Raw genomic sequence first — 22,115 nt, 5'->3', positions numbered from 1 at the left:
CTTCTATCTGGAAAGATTAGGAAATGGTGGTTGAGCTGTTTCTTAGTACACAGTCAAGTATTTATTGAATAATATGGTTAGGGAAGTGATATTTGAGCTACATCTTGAAAGATGAGTAGGAAAGACCAGAAAGGATGTTCTGATCAAGGTCACAGACAAGCTTGAATTGTCCTCAATTTGAATTAATGTAGTACAACTTTTATCAAAAACCTCAAATTAGAAACTCCAAAATTGTTCTCAATATAAACAGGCTTGCTTTTTTAAATAAAAGCTTAGCATGTCACAAAGGAGTCAACAGACAGAATATGACTGCAACCATGTTTTATTTAGTGCAGTGTTTAAAAATTTAAAAATTTTTTTAAAAGTCTATTTCTGGCATCTAATATAAAATCTATAGCACCATGGGTCTCTCTTCCTAAATGGCAATCAGCTGGAGTGGTGTGGCACAATCCCTTTTATGTGGGGGAACATGTTCTTCATCATTGTCCTCACCACTTCAACCTAACCTGTTCCACCCCTTTTTCATACCTGCCTGGCCCCTGTAAGGCACATGATTTGGGGTTTTCCTGAAGTACTGGCTATGACAAGATTGAGCCATATTGAAACCCTGCTGTTACTATAAAGTGCTTTTTGAAAACCCCTGTACCTAACATGCTTTGTGTGCAAAGTAGCGTAAATAGCTTATGCAGGGCTTCTTTTAAGGAAACAGTGAAAATAGAGTATTCTTATAGATATATGTACATTTATGTATAGCGATAGGAGTGCCGGTGGTGCAGTGGTTAAGCGCTCAGCTGCTAACCAAAAGGTCAGCAATTTGAACTTAGCAGCCACTTCTGTAAACATATTACAAACTTAGAAATCCTATGGGGCAGTTCTGTTCTGTCCTGTAGGGTCACTGTGAGTCAGAATCAACTTGAGGGCAAAAAAAAATCCATCTTGATAGATAATATAGATACATCGTCAACTCTCTGAACAACATTCAAAATTTAGTTGATGCATAAAGGGATAATGCTTTAAATGTACAGTGTAAGTGAAATTTTAACAGGGATGGTAGTAAAAAACCCAAACCCATTGCTGTCGAGTCGATTCCGACGCATAGCAACCTTATAGGACGGAGTAGAACCACCCCATGGTGTTTCCAAGGAGCACCTGGTGGATTCAAAGTGCTGACCTTTTGGTTAGCAGCCGTGGCTCTTAACCACTACACCACCAGGGTTTCCAACAGGGATGATAAGGTAGTGTTAAAGACTTTTGGCTCTGTCTAGGAAAACCTTGTGGCCTGGATGGTGTCAACGTGCTTTAAGTTCACCCAGAGACATGTCGGAAGAAAGGTCTGGTGATCCACTTTTGAAGTATCTGCCATCGTGGAGCAGTTCAAGAACTCTGACACATGGAGTCACCAGTTGGGATTGACTTGAAGGCAACTGGTTTTTTAGGAAAACCTTGGGGAGAAGTTACCATTTAAATACAGCAGAAGAACAGAAAGAATATGATTTAGTAGGGAACCATCACAGATGCCTCTTTAAAGTATGCTGCTGTTAAGCTGCCATCAAAGTCAGCCCATCTCATGGCAACCGCATGCATAGTGAAACAAAAGGCTGCCTGCTCCTACACATCCCCATGACCATGGTCTGTTACAGATCGGACTGTTGTGATCCATAGGGTTTTCACTGGCTGATTTTCAGAAGTAGATCACCAGGCCTTTCTTCCTAGTCTGTTGTAGTCTAGAAACTCCACTGAAATTTGTTCAGCATCACAGCAACATACAAGCCTCCAGTAACAGATAGGTAGTGGCTGCACATGAGGTGCACTGGCCAGTCATCAAACTTAGGTCTCCCTCGTATAAGGAGAGAATTCTACTACTGAACCATCAGTGTCCCCGTTGAATTATAAATAAACCTAGAAAATGCCTTTGTCATCCTTTGAGATGGCCAGATACAGGAGAGAAAAGTGACCAAGACATTATTGTGTTTTCTTGACAACCGTATCTTTTAATTTTAGGCTCAGGCACCAGAACAAATAGTGACATTATATGAAGATGAACAGTATCCAGTTCATATGTCATTAGTTGAAATGGGGCTTGCAGACAGAGATGAATGATGTAAGTATATTACAACTCTTGTGCATCCTTATAATCAGCACAAGGCATGTGACTAATATGGCAAAGATTAATGCTCACTTGCCCATAAAATCACCCTTGGGCTCTCCTTCATTTCTCAGAGGAACAACAACTAAGTTTCACAAGAGTCTCTCTTCCAGCTCTCTTCTCCATAGGCCTTTCTCATCAGTGTCAAGTCCCGTATCTGTAAGAATGCTTGGAATGCCTATCGTGGTTGTCAAGTTACCAGATAGCTTACAGGGTTAAGCAGAAGAGAGTAAGCACCAAACATCATTTAAACACATAGATACATGGTATGCACATAAAACAAAAACCCACTAAAAAATGTAGCACTAGTGAAATAATCCATGTCCTAATAACAAATTTATTAAAGTATTTGGGTATAATCAGCTAACTTTTTAATATTCACTCACATAAATGTAATAGGTGCTTCAACAACTAGATCTGAACATCATACAAAGGTTTAAAATGATAACATTTTGTTTTTCAGGTACATTGCATACAACGCAGAGCATTTTTAGCAGCCCAGAAGAAAATTTTGTTATATTTAGATTGTTTCAGACTTATTTTTCTTGACTTGTTCTGCCATAGTGCAGTCTTTTTTTTTTTTTTTTTTCCTTACATGTTGAACTGTTAAGAATTGTTTGGAAAATATCTGAAAAAATAATAAAGAATTTGCTTTCAAATATTGTTTTATTATAATTTGAAACTCAAGTATCTTAGGCACGTGAAGAAACATTTTAGTTCAAGAACTAACACATGATCAGTGAAGGCTCCTGTGGCACTCCCTTTCCAGTCACATTTTCTGCCCCTTCTATAAAAGTGGCCACTATAAGGAATTTATCTTGTATGACTCTTTATAATTTTACTACATGTGAATGCATCCATATATGATATATGGTATTGTTCTGTATATTTTTAAACACAAGAGGTATTATGTGCTGTTTATCCACGTTGGATAAACATTTTTTTATTTGCACTGTTTATGTGCACTGTTTGTCCGTGTTGGATAAACATTTACTTTCACTGCTGTATTCACCTGTGTGCATATAACAACAATTTGTTATATTGTTATTTAGATTGTTTACAGTTTTCTTCTCTTTTACCAGTATTCTTCTGTAGGATCCCTTGTGTACATGTGAGATTTTCTAGTGCATATACATAGTCTTTGCTTTCTAAAAAGTGGTTTTACCAATTTACACTACCCTCAGTAGTCTGAGTTCCTTGTCAACACTTGGTATTGCCAGACCATTACCTGCCAGTATGTGCTACTAGTATAAAAAGGTACCTCACTGTTTTAATGTGCATTTACTGGCTCAGTAGTTAGTGAGGTTGGGTATTTTTTCACTTGTTTAGTTTATTGCTTATTTGCCTATTTTTCTACTGAGTTGTCTGTAATTTTTTTCAGGGCTTTAGTTGTTTGTAATAATTTATAGTAATGTCAGGTATCTGTGTTGCACATACCTTCTCCTATTCTGTGGCTTGTCTTTTCCATTTTACGTGGTATCTTTTGATGAACAGCAACTTATTAGTTTTTCCTTAAGGAGTGTGCTTTTTGTGTTTATAAATCCTTCACTATCCTGAAATAATAAATTTAACATTCATTTTTTTCCTAAATGTTTAAAAGTTTTTCATATTCAGTTCTTAAATCACCTAGAATTGATACATTTAACTTTTTATTTTAACTGAACATTGTCAACACATATGTGGTACTGAATACATAGGCAAGCTCTATCTAGAATAATCTGTAAAATGTAAACTTACATGTAGGTGACGTGCCCTTCCATCAAGGACATCTGGCTTCCATTAACCTAGAATCTTGTAAGTTAGAACATTAGGGTGGCTGTGGTAAATCAGTTAACATTGGCTAATTTTTTTAAGGACCCTTCACTATCAGGTGTCCCATAAATTATATAGTCACTCTAATTATAATTGCTTTCTCCTTACTGTAAGATTATCTGTACTTACTCTGGTACCCAAACCAGACAAAAATACCACAAGAAAAGTGCAGGCTAATATCTCTTATGAAAATACATGCAAAACCCTCAAAAAAAAAAATACTAGGGAACAGAATCCAACAGCATATTAAAAGATTCATATACCATGACCAAATGGCATTTATTCCAGGAATGCAAGGATGGTTCAACATTAGGAAATCGATTAACATAATACACCACATCAGTAGAACAAAGGAAAAGAAGCACATGATCACCTCTATGGATACAGAAAAAGCATTTGATAAAATCTAACACCACTTCTTGATGAAAACCCTAAAGAAAACTGGAATAGAAGGGACATTCCTCAATATGATTCAGGGCACATATGAAAAGCCAACCAAAAAAAAAAAAAAACCCAAACCCAGTGTCATCAAGTCGATTCCGACTCATAGCGACCCTATAGAACAAAGTAGAACTGCTCCATAGAGTTTCCAAGGAGCGCCTGGCAGATTCGAACTGCCGACCCTTTGGTTAGCAGCCGTAGCACCTAACCACTATGCCACCAGGGTTTCCAACAGCCAACATTATACAACAGAGAGGTTTCCCCTGAAATCAGGAACAAGATACGGGTGTCCTCTCTCAACACTACTCAATATTGTACTAAAGTCCTAGCCAAAGCAGTAAGACAAAAAAAAAAAAGTATCCAGATTGGAAAAGAAGAAGTAAAATTATCTCTATTAGCAGATGATACGATCCTATGTACAGAAAATCCCAAAGAGTCCACAAGGAATTTAGCAAAGTTACAAGGTACAAGGACAGCAAACAATAAATCATTTGGATTTCTATATGCCAGCAATGAGAAATCTGAAAGGGAAAAAAACCCCATTTACAGTATCATCTAAGAGAATAAAATCCCTAGGAACAAACCTAACCAGGGATGTGAAGGACTTATACAATGAAAATTAGAAAACAATGCTGAAAGAGACTAAAAAAGATTTATATAAATGGAAATATGTTCCACGTTCATGGATTGGAAGATGTCAATACTATCCAAATATGCCAATACTGTCCAAAACGTTCTATAGATTCAATGGAATCCCAATCAAAACTCAACAGCCTTCTTTACAGAAATAGAAAAAACAATCTTCAACTTTATATGGAATGCCAGATGCCTCGAATAGCTAAAGCAGTGTTAAAGGAGAGGAACAAAATAGGAGGACTTACACTTCCTGATTTTAAAACATACTCTACAGCCACAGCAATCAAAGCAGCCAGGTACTGGTATAACAACAGATGCACAGACCAATGGAAAAGAATCACAGTCCAGAGATAAACCCACACATCTATGGTCAACCGATTTTTGATAAGGGTGCTAAGTCCATTCCATAGGGATAAAAGAGTCTCTTCAATAAATGGTGCTGAAAAAATTGGATTTCTACATGCAGCAAATGATACATGATCCATGCCTCACACCATACACAAAAACAAATTCAAAATGGATTAAGGTCCTAAATGTGCAAAGTAAAACTATAAAACTCTTAGAAGAACAAACAGGGACAACACTGTCAGACTCAACTTTTAACAATAGGTTATCTAATAACAAAAGCACAAACATCAAAAGACAAATTAATGGAACCTCATCGAAAGACTTTACCAAAACGAAAAGACAAGCTAGCAACTGGGAAAATATCTTTGGAAACCATGTATCTGACAAGAATCTAATAACCACAATATATATAAAATCTAGACAACAACAAAAAGACAAATAATTCAATCATAAAATGGACAAAGACATTTCTCCAAAGAGGACATTCAAATGGTCACCAAACACATGAAAATATGTGCAGTTATTAGCCATCAGAGAAATGTAAATCAAAACCACAATGAGAAACCATTTCACTCCCACTAGGATGGCTAGGAGCCCTGGTGGCGCAGTGGTTAAGAGCTATGGCTTCTAACAAAGGGTCAGCAGTTCAAATCCCACCAGCCACTCCTTGGAAACCCTGTGAGCGGTTCTACTGTGTCCCCTAGGGTCGCTATGAGTTGTAATTGACTCTATGGCGACAGGTTTGTTTTTTTCTTCAGGATGGAACCCTTATCCATTGCTGGTGGGAATGAAAAATAGTACAGCTGCCATGGCAGTTCCTCAAAAACTAAAAATAGAACTAACATATGACCCAGCAATTATACTCCTAGGTATATACTTAAAAGATTAAAAGCAGAGAGTCAGAGACTTGTACACCAATCTTCATTGCAGCACTATTCACAATAGCCAAAAGGTAAAAACCTAAATGCCCATAGATAGATGAATGGATAAACAAAATGTGGTACATACATAACAATGCAATACTACTCAGCCAGTAGGAGAACTGAAGTCTTGATACATGCTACAATATGGATGGAGCTTGAACACATTATGCTGAGCAAAAAAAGTATTATAGGATTTCACTTATATAAAAAGACAAGAAATAGAACATGTATATAGAGAACAAAGTTTATTAGTGGTTACCAGGGGTGGGAGAGAGTGGGGAATGGGCAGTTTAATGGTGATGGAAAACTGCATTAAGGGTAGGGTTACAAGGCCAATTATTGTAATTGCTGTCAGTAAGTTGTACACCTGTAAAAAGTTGAACTAGCAAAAGTTGTGTGATAGAGGTATTTACAACAATGCAAGACAAGAGTAGCAGCTGAAGCTGCTTATATACAACCAAACACCTCACGGGATTTGGTTTCTTGGTTTGGAGGTTTAGGGTCATGGTTTCAAGGGACATCCCAGTTAATTGGCCTTATAATATCTTCAGTGCTTCTGTTGTACTGCCTAGTTTGTTGCATAGTGCCTGGGGTCTCAAAAGCTTGCCATCCAAGGCACAAAAATTGGTCTCTATTTACGTGGAGCAACAGAAGGAGAGTTAGAAATAGGAGGAGGATATGAGTGTGAGGCTAACTGCCTCCATGAACAACTCCCTTCTTTGCCATGAGACCAGAACTGGATGGTGCCTGGCTACAATTACTAAACATTTTGATCAAATGCTCCATAGAAGGGTCTTGATCAAAAAGGGGAAAATGCTCTGGAGCCATGGAGGGTAGATGAACCTCTGAAACTACTGCCCTGAGATAATCCTTAAACCTTAAACCAAAAATATCCCCTGAAATCACCTTAAAACAGAACAATTTAGCTTAACTAGTAAAAATGGTCTTCCTTGAGCATTATGCTCTTTTAAGAATTATCTATATGCAATCAAACTGACAACAGGAACTTGAAAGACTAGATAGGAACCTTAGGGGGCAATGAGTTTGTTAATGAGGAAGGAACAACTCAGAAAAGGAAAGTGAGAATGGCTGCACAACTCTCAGCGTCACTAAACAGTACATGTGGAAACAAATTGGTGTTATATTTTGCTCAACAAGAAAATACAATTTAGAAGGGGGGGAAAGATTACTCAAAGAATCTGTTTTACTGTTTTACTCTTTGACCTATTTGTATTCATTGTTTTAATCCCCCAGTCTATTAAAATTAATGAGCTTCTGTAGTGCATCATGTGCTTCAATTTTGGTACTAGTTAAACATAGTAATATTCTGGCTGTAGTGAGATCCACTTGCTCCTTGTGTAAACTTTCTCTGCAAGTCTGTGTTCTGTGGCTGATGTGCCTTGTGGGACATGTATTTTTTGTACCTCTGGGTTTTTATAATTATCTCCAACCAATGAAAGCACCCATATGTTATTTTAAAATCTACTGGACACAGTTTAACTAATAATGCTTCCCTTAGTCATGAGTTTATCTGAAGACAGAGTAGGTAGATTATAAATGAAAGCTATCCTTGTGCTTTTCAAAAACATAAAAATGAAGAGGCTATAAACCTTTAGAATCCAAACATAATCTTTACCATTTGCACACAGAGTATATGTAAATTAAATAACAGAATCCACAAGAAAAATGCACTTTTAATAAGAAAATCAAGTTAGTGTTATCTCATGATTAATCAAGGATCATTACAATTTTGTATCCATTAAAACATTACCATTCTTGTCTTTAACTCTTACTCGACCAGATGTATATTTTGTTTCTTGATGACCGTTTGCATATACAGTTTTAACAGTGCCGTCTGGATATTCCCGTCTCTTGAATTGGGCGGTATGTAGTTCTCTTTGGCCATTACTAAACTCTATGATTTTGTTGCCATCACTATAAATTTAAAATAGAATTTAATTTCTTAAAAAAAATGTATAGTTTATACAACAGGTAAATTTTAATTATTTAAATCTAAAATGCACATCAGGTAAATGATGTAAAAGTAGCCTTTTGATTCTGGTATTTCTTCTAGAGACATCCTTTGGTACTTTTTCATGTATAATACCTTCTTTGCACATTGTTTTCCACAACATTTCTGCTTACACTGAAAGTTCCAATTATCAGATTAGCACTCGTGTACCCACAAAAAGCTTGCTTTAATAAATTCATGTTACCTTTTCACTACAAAATTCTTGGTTTTTCTTTGTTTTTAACTTTCCATGTGTTCTGCCTTTTGAAAAATGGCAGGAGAGGGGCACTGTATTAAGTTAAAAATCATTTGAGTGCTTGCTCTGTAGTAGGTGAAAAAGAGAGCCATATTCCTGGGAAGGAGCATGATCAAATATTTAGATCCATTTTGAAGCAATGGAACAAAGAAGTAGAATATGAAAAAGAGTTAATGTTCCAAGCTGACTGCGTGATGTGTCTGTGGAATAATCAAACTAAATTCCTAAATACAGGTATAATGTGCAGTTAGAAATACAAGACTAGGGCTAGATTAGGAATCACCACTTCTGAACATATAAGGACAGGTAGCAGTAATGAATGATGTTTTCCTATTTTGGTATTTCTCATACAAGTGTTAGGCTCAAAAGTCATTCTGAGAGCCACTGCCTTATAAAGTGCCGTCCCTGGATTAGCAGTATTAGCATCACCTAAAAACTTATTAAAAATGCAAATTATTAGGGTGGGACCCAGCAATCTGTGTTTGAACAATCCCTCCAGGCGATCTAATACACACTGAAGTTTGAGAACCACTGTTAGAAGTCAAAAATCTGAATGTCAAAATAATCCCTGAATGAATTAATACCTGGGATTTGCTTGAGTATAGACAAAAAAGACAGACCATGAGTTAATAACTGTCATAGCTGGATAGATGGGTACATGGAGTTTTTATATCATTTTCTCTACTTTTTATTATAATTCCAAACGTAAGAGAAAAAACTTGAAAAGTTTCTTCGATCACTCAAAGTACAGTATAGTTTTCCATCTAATTCACCAGATAAAGGCTTAGGCAATGTTAAGGGAAAAACACTATAATGACCATATGAAGTTTCCATATTAATACTGTCACCTTTTTTTTTTGGCCAAGTTTATATCAGAGATTTCAGCTAAGTGTTATCACTGACATTTTATTCAAGTTAATGGGTACTTAATTGTCACACTCTAGGAAACACTGCCCACTGCAATCGAGTCAATTCCAACTCATAGTGACCCTAAAGCACAGAGTAGAACCGCCCCATAGGGCTTCCAGGGAACAGATAATGAATTCGAACTGCCAACCTTTTAGTTAGCAGCCATATAGCTCTAATACCACTGTGCCACCAAGGCTCCACACACTTTAGAGAAAAAAAAAAAAAAAAAAACCTAGGAAAGGTGGGTGAAAACTGGCCACTGGACACCATGGTTTTAATTAAAACAGTGGGGATAAGAAGATATTTATCATGGACTAAAGAATTCACTTAAAAAAAGTTTCTACCTTCAAGAAATATAACGCTCAGAAGGATTTTTCTAAAAGGTTGTTGACTTGAAAGAACTGGGTTGGAGAAGCCAGATGGGGTGATGTATTTATCAGGCTGGGGCAAGGAGATGAAGAAAATTTCAAAATTTAGGCAAGAGAAGAGATAAAGACTGACTTAGTCATTGTTTGGCCACAGGCAGCCTCCATTTTCTGTTTCAATCACTGTTCCCAAATTTAACCAAGCTTATTTCTAAACAAATACTTGCCATTTCATAGAATGCTTTATAAACTCCCTTTAAAACTCTAGGCTAAAGACATAACTATCTTGTGGCAAAATACTTATCAAAAATATACATGTCACAAATTCTGAACTCTAAAAATGTTGAGAACTTTTTTACTTCCCCCAAAGTGCCCTAGGTTAATTTCATATTTTTTACTGAAATTTTGAATGTCTTATAAATATATGAATGTTTTATATTTTTAAAAACCCACTTGGTAATAAAAGTTGAAATCATGAAACTAAATTTAACAAATATCATACCGTTGTACTCTGACAACTGTACCATCTGGAAAAATGCTTTCTTCTTGTCCATCAGCAAATAAGTTTTTAATAGTCTGGTCAGGAAATGTGATTTCTTTTCTTCCATCTGGAAAATGTTTTTCTATTTAGAAAAGTTTAATATAATTAGTTTTTTAAAGGGTGGGAAGAATTTAATAAGGAAAGGGGAAGCTAGTTCTTACCTATTTGTCCACTCGAGAAATGTAAAACTTCTAGTCCTTCTGGGTAAGTAGTATGAGTGGTCTGGGCAGCTGCATAGTAGTAGATCTGTAAACACAAAAAGTTAATGTAAAAAAAAAAAGTCAATGTGCCTTTTCTTGAGAGATTTTTAAGCTACAGTGGAAAGCATCCCTATGAAAACATACCACTCTCTCATCTGGCATGACCTGCTTCACGTCACCATTAAAGAAAGTGACCGTGAGAGTCTTCCCATCTGCACTCACTTCTTTCCGTGTTCCATTTGGAAACAATATAACGTGGCACCCATTCTTAAAAACCTTTTCTACCTAAAAAAAAAAGATTATCAATATGTAAAATTTCCTCCTAAAACCATGTGACAAAAATAGCTCTAATTCTCTTCTAATTGCCTATTTGAAATTTCTCACAAAAAGTAAAACATTCTTTCAAAAAGGAGAGAACAGTATAATAAACTCCCAACAATCACCTGCAAGTACCAACACATTACCATTCTTATGTCACTTATTTCCCCAAAGCAAACTCATTTTTTTGTCAGTTTTTAAAGGCAAATTACAGACATCACTTAACCTGTTAATACTCCAATAGAGATCTCAAATGGAAGGTTTTTTTTTTTTTTTTTACATAAGCAAAACCATTATCACACTTAACAAACTGTAATTTCTTGATCACATAATGACTATGTTGTTTTCCAAAAAAAATGGCTTTTTACAGTTGATTTATTTGAATCAGGATCAAAACAAAGTCCATAAACAACACTTGGTTGATACGTCTCTTAAATCTTAATCGTTACCATTTCCTCCCCCTACCTTTTTTTTTTTTTTAAACACCAATTACTTTTGAAAGAACTGTATCATTGAACCTACAGAATTTTCCAGATTCTGGATTTGGCTGATTGCTTTCCAGTGGTGTCATTTAACATGTTCTGATATCCCTCGTTATTTCCTAAAAAACAAGTAGTTGGATCTAGAGGCTTGATTAAATTCAGGTTGAGTTCTGTTGACAAGACCTCTGTGTGCTTCTCATTACAACACATTAAAAGGTACAGTCTATGGCTGTCCTACTGTTAATGGATTTGGGTCACGCCAGTTTGATATATCTATTATGAAACCCCCCATCAACCTTTCTTCTGATGGTTTTAGTAGTCACTGATGACTGTTGCCTAGATTCTTTATTTCATTAGAAGTTTCATCAAACTGGTGATTTTCTAATTCCTTTCCCAATTGTTAGCTGGAGTTTTTCTAAAAAAAGAAAGAAAACCTTTCCTTATCAACTAATTGTTACCCTAAGGAGTTCGTACGGGAAGAGCCTGATTTCTTTTGACTGTTCTTTATCTGACTTTGGTCCTATAATTCCAATTAAAATGAATCAAATTAGGTATTTGAAAAAGTAAATTTTCCATGAATCTGAGGAATAAATTCCCTTGCCAAAAATTTAGAATGAAATTCTAACTAAAAAAAAAGACTGGAGAAACCCTGAGAGTATAGTCCACGAACATCCTCCTTATAGTTTAGTAACGAAGTCACTCCTAAGGTTCACCCTTCAGCCAAAGATTAGACAAGCCCATAAAACAAAATGAGACTGAAGGTGTCTACCAGCCCAGGGACAAGGACTAGAAGACAGTAGGGGACAGGAAAGCTGGTAATGGGGAACTCAAGGGTGAGAAGGGGAGACTATTGACATGGTGTGGGGTTGGCAACCAATGTCACAAAACACTATGTGTATTGTTTAATTAGAAACGTGTGTGCTCTGTAAACCTTCATCTGAAGTACAATAAAAAAAAATATTCTCTCACCACCTCCCATTTAACAAACTCTGTGTATGTTCTGGAAACCCTGATGGCGTAATGGTTAAGTGCTACGGCTGCAAACCAAGAGGTCAGCAGTTCAAATCCCTGAGCTGCTCCTTGGAAACTCTATGGTGCAGTTCTGCTCTGTCCTATAGGGTCGCTGTGAGTTGGAATTGACTCGACAGCAGTGGGTTTTTGGTTTTGGTATATGTTCCTTTGCCTTTTCATTCTATTCTTCTACCTGAACACCTAGCCAGGCAGTTTTCCCATTCAAAAACTTTCCTAAGCACAAGAATAAAATTGTAGAGCCTGCAGATGGAAAGAAATGCATCTGATCCAGGATGAATATAAAAGTCTTCAGGAAGGTCAAGGTTTAGAAATGAATTGAGGGTTTTTTAAAGTGAACTGCGGCTTTTTAAAGTGCCCAGGATTACTAAAGGCTTCTTAGCTATTGACGTTTGGTGCAAAACCAGAGTTAAAACAAAGGAACTACAGTCCTCCTTTTGCTGCATCTCAATAACTAGAAAAGACAACAAAGTGCAAGTTGTGCACTGAGCATTTTTAGAAGACTCCAAGGTTTAATCCTAGGTCACACCCCAAGGTACTTCAAGAACATGAAGTTCTTAACCACCATCAACAGTCTTAATTATTTTAGAATCTAAGTATTTCAACTTAATTTTAACTCAAGCTTATTTTTTAATAGTATCCATTATAAAAAAGTTTTTTAACCTTTCCATCAGGATGACTGATTTCTCCCTGAGTTTCCTCTTCTTCTTCCTCTTCTTTATGTTCACAATCTGGGAGTCTCATTGGTTCAAATGGCTCCCTGGGTGAGCTGGCCTGTAAAGATAAGATTTCTCTCATCTATCCTAACGGACAAATCAAATTTTAATATCACAGGATTCTATGACTAGTGTTTAGTGTTAAGTATACATGATTTAGAAATTTAAGTCAAGTGAACTAAGTAATCAATTTCAAACTCAATTAATCTATCTTTTAATATATAAAAATATAAAGAGATTTACTTGTCCGTTCTCCGAACTGCCTAAATCACAAGGAAGAAGAGACTTGAGTCTTCGAGACGGATTGCCTGTTTGAATACAATTTTTGGGTAGTTTAAATATTTAATCCAAAAATTTTAATTTACTAGTATGATCAAACATTTCCTTCTTTTATGAAATGCTGCATTTTATCCATTATTTAAGGAAGTCAGTATTTTTCTTTACTAATTTGTAGGAGTTCTTCATTATATAAATTTAAATGTTTATTGGGGTACTTCTTTTAAGGCCCAGAGTGACCAAGAAAGATAAATACAGTATCTGTTCTCAGAGTTTACAATCCAGAGAAAGAGAAAGGTACTCAAGTAACCTAACAGATGGATCCAAAGGTATTTTGGAAACAATCACAAGGACTTAGCAAGTGTGGGAGTAAAGATAAAAAAGGCATCGAAGCATATATAGGATTTGGTTTGACTAAATAACTATTTAATTAAAACATAACTGCCCTAATGGCTGTGGTCTAAACCTTTTAGATCATGACCATGACCAACCATGTATCATATTAATAATACATACATTGTAAAATACATACCCACCCAGTGCCGTACACATACACAGGTACAAAAAAATGAGGTGGATTTTTTAAAATATATTAAAGTTCTAATATTTTCTGTATGCCAATGGGTCACGTTGTAAACATACTCAATTCTGGAGGCCATGATAAAAAGTATGATTTATAAGTTCAAGGAGAAACCTCTAAAGGGTTTCAAGTTAGTGCCAGGATTTGACTGTGTAAGTAGTTAAAAAATATAACTGATGCTGCAAGAGGATGGACTGGAGGAAAGGCAGACTAGAGGCAGAAAGTCCGTTTAGGTGGCTATTAGATATACGAGATGGCCTGGGTGGAGACAAATATTTAGATTACGCCTATGAAATTGCTGAATTATACGTCCAAAACTGTCAAGCATCAGCTATTTCTTATGGTTCAATCTAATGAATTCAGAAGTTATTCAAATCAGGATTAGTTTAGAGATTGATGGGAGTGGGGGTAAGGATAAAATACGAAAGGAATCAAGGAATACACATAGGTTTTGGCTTGAGGAGACAAGTGGACAGAAGACAAGGTTTTGGGGCTACAACAAGTTCTCTGTTTTGGATATGACATAGGAAAAACAATACCTACTACCTCACAGGGCAAGTGTGCAAAGTGCTTTGAAAACTATATACTACAATTTGATTTCTATATTACATCAGCAACAAGCATTTTGAAAAAGAAATTCTACTTACAGTACCATCTAAAGAAATAAAGGATCTAGGAATAAATTTAACCAAGGAAGCGACATGCTTGTACAATGAAAACTATAAAACATTACTGAAAGAGGTTAAAGAAGACCTGAATAAATGAAAGTACATTCCATGTTCACAGACTAAAAGACTTAATATTGTCAAGATGTCTATACTACCCATAGTATTCTACAGATTCAACACAATCCCTATCAAAATTCTTACACCCTTCTTTGCAGAAATGGAAAAGCCAATTCTCAAGTTTATGTGGAACTGCAAGGGGCTCCAAATAGCCAAAGCAGTCTTGAAAAAGAAAAACAAAGGAGGAGGACTCACACTTTTCAATCTCAACAGTACACTACTGGTATAATGATAGACATATAGACCAATAGAGTTCAGAGTTCAGAAATAAACTTGTACATCTATGGTCAATTGATTTTCAACAAGGGTGCTAAGTCCATTCAATGGGGGAAAAAATAATTTCTTTAATACATGGTGCTGGGACAACTGGATTGCCATATACAAAAGAATGAAACTAGACCCAAACGTCACACCATATATGAAAATTAACTTAAAATGGACCAAAGACCTAAATGTAAAACCATAGAACTCTTAAAAGAAAACACAGGGGTAATGCTTTGGGACTCAGTTTTTAACAATGAATTTTTAGATACGACTCCAAGAGCGTGACTAACAGAACACAGAAAAGATAAATGAGACCATCAAAATTAAATACGTTTTTTCATCAATGGACTTTTATCAAGAAGGTGAAGAGACAACCTACAGATTGAGAGAAAATGTGGGGGAACTATATATCTGACGGAGCCCTGGTGGCACAGTGGTTAAGAGCTCGGCTGCTGACCAAAAGGTCAGCAGTTCGAATCCACCAGCCACTCCTTGGAAACTATATGGGGCAGTTCTACTCTATCCTATAGGGTCACTGTGAGTTGGAACCAAATCAATGGCAATGCATTATATATCTGATAAGGGTTTACTATTCAGAATATATAAAGAACTACACTCAACAAACAGACAACCCAGTCCAAAAATGGACAAGGACCTGAACAGACATTTCATAAAAGAAAATAAGCAAAAAGCAAATGGCCAACAAGTACACAAAAAGATGCTCAATGTCATTAAAACCAAAAACCCACTGCCATCAAGTCAATTCCGACGTACAGTAACCCTATAGGACAGAGTAGAACTACCCCGTATGGCTTCCAAGGAGTAACTGGTAGATTCCTCTTGGTTAGCAGCCGAGCTCTTAACCACTGAGCCAGCAGAGCTCCCAAAGTCACTGTTGTTGTTAGATGCCACCGAGTCAGATCCAACTCATAGCAACCCTATGTACGACAGAACAAAACACTGCTCAGTCCCGTTCTATCCATACAATCGTTGTTACGCTTGAGCCCACTGTTGCAGCCACTGTGTCAGTCCATCTCATCGAAAGTCTTCCTCTTTTCCGCTGACCCTGTACTTTACCAAGCGTGATGTTCTTCTCCAGAGACTGATCCCTCCTGACAACATGACCAAAGTATGTAAGATGCAGTCTCCCCATCCTTGCTTCTAAGGAGCATTCTGGTCGTACTTCTTCCAAGACAGATTTGTTCATTCTTTTGGCAGTCCATGGTACAGTCAATATTCGTCACCAACACTACAATTCAAAGGCATCAATTCTTCTTTGGTGTTCCTTATTCATTGTCCAGCTTTCACATGCATATGACGCAATTGAAAATACCATGGCTTGGGTCAGGTGCATTTTAGTCTTCAAGGTGACATCTTTTAGTTTTCAACACTTTGAAGAGGTCCTTTGCAGCAGATTTGCCCAATGCAGTGCATCTTTGATCTCTTGACTCCTGCTTCCATGGCTGTTGACTGTGGATCCAAGTAAAATGAAATCCCTGACAACTTCAATCTTTTCTCCATTTATCACGATGTGGCTTATTGGTCCAGTTGTGAGGATTTTTATTTTATGTTGAGGTGTAATCTATACTGAAGGCTGTGGTCTTTGATCTTCATCAGTAAGTGCTTCAAGTCCTCTTCACTTTCAGCAAGCAAGGTTGTGTCATCTGCATAACACAGGTTCTTAAATGAGTCTTCCTCCAATCTTGATGCCCATTCTTCTTCATCAAGTCCAGCTTCTCAGATTATTTGCTCAGCATACAGACTGAATAAGTATGGTGAAAGGATACAACCCTGATACACACCTTTCCAGACTTTAAACCACGCGGTATCCTCTTCTGTCTGAACTGCCTCTTAATCTATGTATAGGTTCCTCGTGAGAACAATAAAGTGTTCTAGAATTTCCATTCTTCACAATGTTATCCATAATTTGTTATGATCCACACAGTCGAATGCCTTTGCATAGTCAAAAAAAGGCACAGGTTAAACACCTTTCTGATATTCTCTGCTTTCAGCGAGGATCCATCTGACATCAGCAATGATATACCTGGTTCCAAGTCCTATTCTGAATCCAGCCTGAATTTCTGGCATTTCCCTGTCAATATACTGCTGCAGCCACTTTTGAAAGATCTTAAGCAAAATTTTGCTTGCATGTGATATTAATGATATTGTTCGATAATTTCCACATTCAGTTGGATTACCTTTCTTGGGAACAGGCATAAATACGGATCTCTTCCAGTCGGTTAACCAGGTAGCTGTCTTCCAAATTTCTTGGCATAGATGAGTGAGCACTTCCAGTGCTGAATCCATTTGTTGAAACATCTCATTTGATACTCCATCAATTCCTGGAGGCTTGTTTTTTGCCAATGCCTTCAGAACAGCTTGGACTTCTTTCTTCAGTACCATCAGTTTCTGATCATATGCTACCTCTTAAAACAGTTGAACGTTGACCAATTCTTTTTGGTATAATGACTCTGTGCATTCCTTCCATCTTCTTTTGATGCTTCCTACATCATTTAATATTTTCTCCATAGAATCCATCATTATTGCAACTCGAGCCTTGAATTTTTTCTTCAGTTCTTTCAGCTTGAGAAATGCTGAGCATGTTCATCCCTTTTGGTTTTCTATCTCCAGCTCTTTGCATATGTCATTATAATACTTTACTTTGTCTTCTCGAGCCACCTTTTGAAATCTTCAGTTCTTTTACTTCATCATTTCTTCCTTTTACTTTAGCTGCTCGACGTTCGAGAGCAAGTTTCAGAGTCTCCTCTGACATCCATTTTGGTCTTTTCTTTCTTTCCTGTCTTTTCAATGACCTCTTGCTTTCTTCATGTATGATGTCCTTGATGTCATTTCACAGCTCACCTCATTTTCTGTCATTACTGTTCAACATGTCAGATCTTTCTTGAGATGGTCTCTAAATTCAGGCAGGATATACTCAAGGTTGTATTTTGGCTCTCATGGACTCCTCTGATTTTCTTCAGTTTCAACTTGAACCTATCTGTCAGTCAGTCTGTCGTACTGTGGGGGCTTATGTGTTGCTGTAATGCTGGAAGCTATGCCACCGGTATTCAAACATCAGCAGGGTCACCCCATAGAGGACAGGTTTCAGCTGAGCTTCCAGACAAAGACAGACTAGGAAGAAGGACCCGGCAGTCTACTTTTGAAAAGAATTAGCCAGTGAAAACCTTATGAATCGCAGTGGAACACTGTCTAATATAGTGACAGAATATGAGTCCCCCAGGTTAGAGGGCACTCAAAGGACGACTGAGGAGGAGCGGCTTCCTCAGAGTAGAGCTGACCTTAATGACATGGATGGAGTAAAGCTTTCGGGACCTTAACATTTGCTGATGTGGCACAATTCAAAATGAGAAGAAACTGCTGCAAACATGCATTAATAATCGGAACCTGGAATGTACAAAGGATGAATCTAGGAAAATTGGAAATTGTCAAAAAATTAAATCCAACGCATAAACATCCTAGGTAGTAGTGAGCTGAAATAGACTGGCATTGGCCATTTTGCATCAGACAATCATATAGTCTACTATGCCAGGAATAACAACTTGAAGAGGAATGGTGCTGCATTCATTGTCAAAAAGAACATTTCAAGATCTATCCTGAAGTATAACGCTGTCAGTGACAGGATAATATCCATACACCTAAAGGAAAGACCAGTTAAGAGGACTATTATGGAAATTAATGCAGCAACCACTAAGGCCAAAGATGAAGAAATTGAGGATTTTTATCAGCTTCTACAGTCTAAAATTGATCGACCATGCAATCGGGATGCATTGATAATTACCGGTGATTTGAATGCAAAAGTTGGAAACAAAGAAGGATCGGTAGTGGGAAAATATGGCCTTGGTGACAGAAAAAATGCTAGAGATCAAATGATAGAATTTTGCAAGACCAACGACTGCTTCATTGCAAACACCTTTTTTCACCAACATAAACGGTGACTATACATGTGGACCTTGCCAGATAGAATAAACAGGAATCAAATCAACTACATCTGTGGAAAGAGACTGTGGAAAAGCTCAATATCATCAGTCAGAACAAGGCCAGGGGCTGACTGTGGAACAGACCATCAATTGCTCAAATGCAAGTTCACGCTGAAACTGAAGAAAATCAAAGCAAGTCCAATGTCACTAGGGAAATGTAAATCAAAACTGCAATGAGATATCTCTTCATACCCACTAAGATGGTTATGACCAACAAAATGAAAATAACATGTTTGTGAGGATGTGGAGTAACTTGAAACTCTCATCCAATGCTAATGGAAATGTAAAGTGACACAGCCATTGTGGAAAACAGTTTGGCACTTTCTCAAAAAATGAAACAGAATTACCACGTAACACAGCAATTCCACCCTTAGGTATATACTAAAAAGACTGAAAACCAGAACACAAACTTACTTATTTACACATGTTCATTACAACATTTTTTCACAGTAGCCAAAAGGTGGAAACAACCTAAATGTCCATCAACAGATGAATGGTACAGAAAATCTGGTATATACATATAATGGAATATACTCAGCCATAAAGAGAAATGAAGCCCTGATACATGCTATAACATGGATGAACCTTTAAAACATTATGCTGAGTGAAACAAGTCAGTCACAAAAGGACAAATACTGTGAAACCATTTACGTGAAATATCTAGATGGGGTGAATATATAGAAGCCAGAGTTTATCAGTGGTTACCAGGGGTAGGAAGGAGGGGAGCATTGCTTAGATGACACTGAGCTTCTGTTCAGGGTAATGGAAAAATATGGGAACAGATAGTGGTGATGGTTGCACAACATGATGAACATAATTAATGTCAATGAACTGTATATGTAAAAAATGTTGAAATGGCAAATGTTTTGTTACATATATGTTTACACACACACACGCACAAAAAAAATAGTACTACTACCCTTAAAGGACAAAACTGAAGTTCTACCACATTAAACTGACAATTTTGGTTCATAAAAATATAGAGCAAAAAGACAAGCAACAGAATGGGACTGCAGTGTAACTATTAAAGGATGACTGCGGTGGGCATAGGGTCGCTGTGAGTCGGAATAGACTCTACGGCAGTGCGTTTTTCGGTGCATGGTGGGCAAGGAATCCTCCAGCAAATACAGACAACAGAATAATGGGCAAAAGACAACAGAATAAAGGGCAAAAGACCTGAACAGGTTCTTTTCAAAAGAGGAAATATAAATAGCTCATAAACATAGGCAAAGGTGTTCAACATTTATTAATCAATGAAATGCAAATTACAACTACTGTTACGCCCCTATCAGATGAGCAAAATTATAAGTCTTTTTTTTTTTTTTAACAATAGCAAGTACTGGCAAGTGTGGAACAAAGCAAACACTTACATGGCTGGTGAAAGTAAAATCATTATGGAGAATATTTTGGCAACATCTATTAAAGATAATTCATATGAATTAGTAATTCCACTCCTAAATATATGCCCTAGAGAAATGAATGTGTGTGTACCAGAATGTAAAAGAATGCCCACAGCATTCATTAACATCCAAAAACTATGTAAAAAATTCAAGTACCTCAACAGAAGAATAGTAAAATATAATATATTCATAAATGGAATACTACATTGCAGTAAAAATTAATGAATTAGGACTGCACTCATCAACATAATTAAACCTCAAATCTCCAAAACAATTTTTAGTGAAAGAAGGAAAGAAAAGTATATATAAGTCTACTCATAAAATTCAAAAAACAAATAAAACTATATATATTCTTAGGGATGCATCTATACGAGTTTAAACTACATAAAGAAAAGCAATGTAATATGATCATAGAGGAGTATATGGGGGAGGTAGTTCTATAGTGCTAGTAACGTGTTTCCTTACCTATTATGTGGTTTTAAGTATTTGCTTTATAACTATTTGTCAAATTGCACATGTTTTATCCACTTCTCTAAATTTATATCACAGAAATAATTTTTTAAAAATTCCAAGTAGATTAAAGACCCAGAAGTGAAAACAAAAGTTCATAGAAAAAAGTAGTATATGATTAAAAAGGATTTCTTAAAGTCAACAAAAAGCAAAAACTATAAAGGATAAGACTGATAAATCCAATATAAGGAAAAACGTGTACATAAAAAATACAAATTGAAAAGTTAAACCCAGACTCAGAGAAAATATTGGCAGTGCTTATAACTGACAAAGGATTAGTATGCAGAATAAATGATTAACTTCAAGAAACACACATATACATGCACACCGAAATTTTAAATGGGCAAACAATAGGTACAGGCAATTCAGAAAACAGGAAACATAAACAGCCACTAAATATACAAAAAGATGTTCATACAACCTTACCAATAATCAGGGAAATGTATATTAAAACTACACTGACTCACCATTTCACACCCATCTGATTGGCCAAACTTTTTAAGTCTGATCATATCAAGTGTTGTTAAGTACAAAGAGCATATAAATATGCTGGAAGTAATAACTAGCAGAACTACTTTGCAGAACAAAGGCAAAGCCTCCAGAATAAAGTTGCCCAAGCCTGATGTGACCCAATATCCTACTTTAAATATGCATCCCAGAGAAACTCACATGATCAAAGACAAGTTCTGCAAGACTTATTCATTATCATGAAAAACTGGGAAAAATCTGAATGTCTATCAATAGGAAAACTTAACTACAACAAATACACAATGGAATCTGTATAGCTATTAAAATGAATAAACCAGATTTTACATGGATTAATGTAGGTCAGTCTTAAAACATCGAAAGAAAAAAGCAAGTTGCGGAAACAATGAAACAGTACTATATTGATTAATGGACATAATGTAGTAAAAGAATAAAAAACAAACATGGGAATGCTATCAGGGTAGAAATTAACTGGGGGGAGAAAGATACAGGGGCTTCAATTATATTTACAATGCTTTTTGATTAAATTGGGTATAAATTTTCTATACTTTATATTTCTAATACATTAAAAAGATAATAAACAACCTCCTACCTTGTGTTGGCAAATAATTTTTCTTACATTTTTCTACCTGGGTTCCTGAAGAAATCTGGCTTCTTTGGAAACAAAATAATGGGTTCTGTGG

At 36.4% G+C, this 22,115-nt stretch overlaps 2 protein-coding genes across 7 annotated transcripts in view; one reads left to right on the top strand and one right to left on the bottom strand.

Moving 5' to 3' along the window:
• The window catches only part of RNF17 (ring finger protein 17), a 224,083-nt gene extending 221,983 nt beyond the window's left edge, over nt 1-2,100 (top strand). The window contains exon 35 of the mRNA XM_049867103.1: nt 2,002-2,100. Coding sequence (XP_049723060.1) covers nt 2,002-2,100 — 99 coding nt within the window. The remainder of the gene's footprint in view (nt 1-2,001) is intronic.
• CENPJ (centromere protein J) overlaps nt 376-22,115 on the bottom strand; it is an 82,609-nt gene continuing 60,869 nt past the window's right edge. For 5 of the 6 annotated variants that reach the window (XM_049867554.1, XM_049867553.1, XM_049867558.1 and 2 more), the window contains 7 exons: nt 22,025-22,109; nt 13,377-13,441; nt 13,081-13,191; nt 10,733-10,873; nt 10,550-10,634; nt 10,350-10,470; nt 376-8,241 (listed from right to left, as the gene is read on the bottom strand). In XM_049867554.1, the coding sequence (XP_049723511.1) occupies nt 8,049-8,241; nt 10,350-10,470; nt 10,550-10,634; nt 10,733-10,873; nt 13,081-13,191; nt 13,377-13,441; nt 22,025-22,109 (801 nt within the window). In that variant the 3' untranslated portion in view covers nt 376-8,048. The remainder of the gene's footprint in view (nt 8,242-10,349; nt 10,471-10,549; nt 10,635-10,732; nt 10,874-13,080; nt 13,192-13,376; nt 13,442-22,024; nt 22,110-22,115) is intronic. The other variant, XM_049867556.1, reaches the window with a different exon arrangement.

Source organism: Elephas maximus, chromosome 23 (genome assembly GCF_024166365.1).
Source record: "Elephas maximus indicus isolate mEleMax1 chromosome 23, mEleMax1 primary haplotype, whole genome shotgun sequence".
NCBI classification, from domain to species: domain Eukaryota; kingdom Metazoa; phylum Chordata; class Mammalia; order Proboscidea; family Elephantidae; genus Elephas; species Elephas maximus.
Note: the sequence above shows the minus strand (reverse complement) of the source record. Positions and strands in the feature narration are given on the sequence as shown.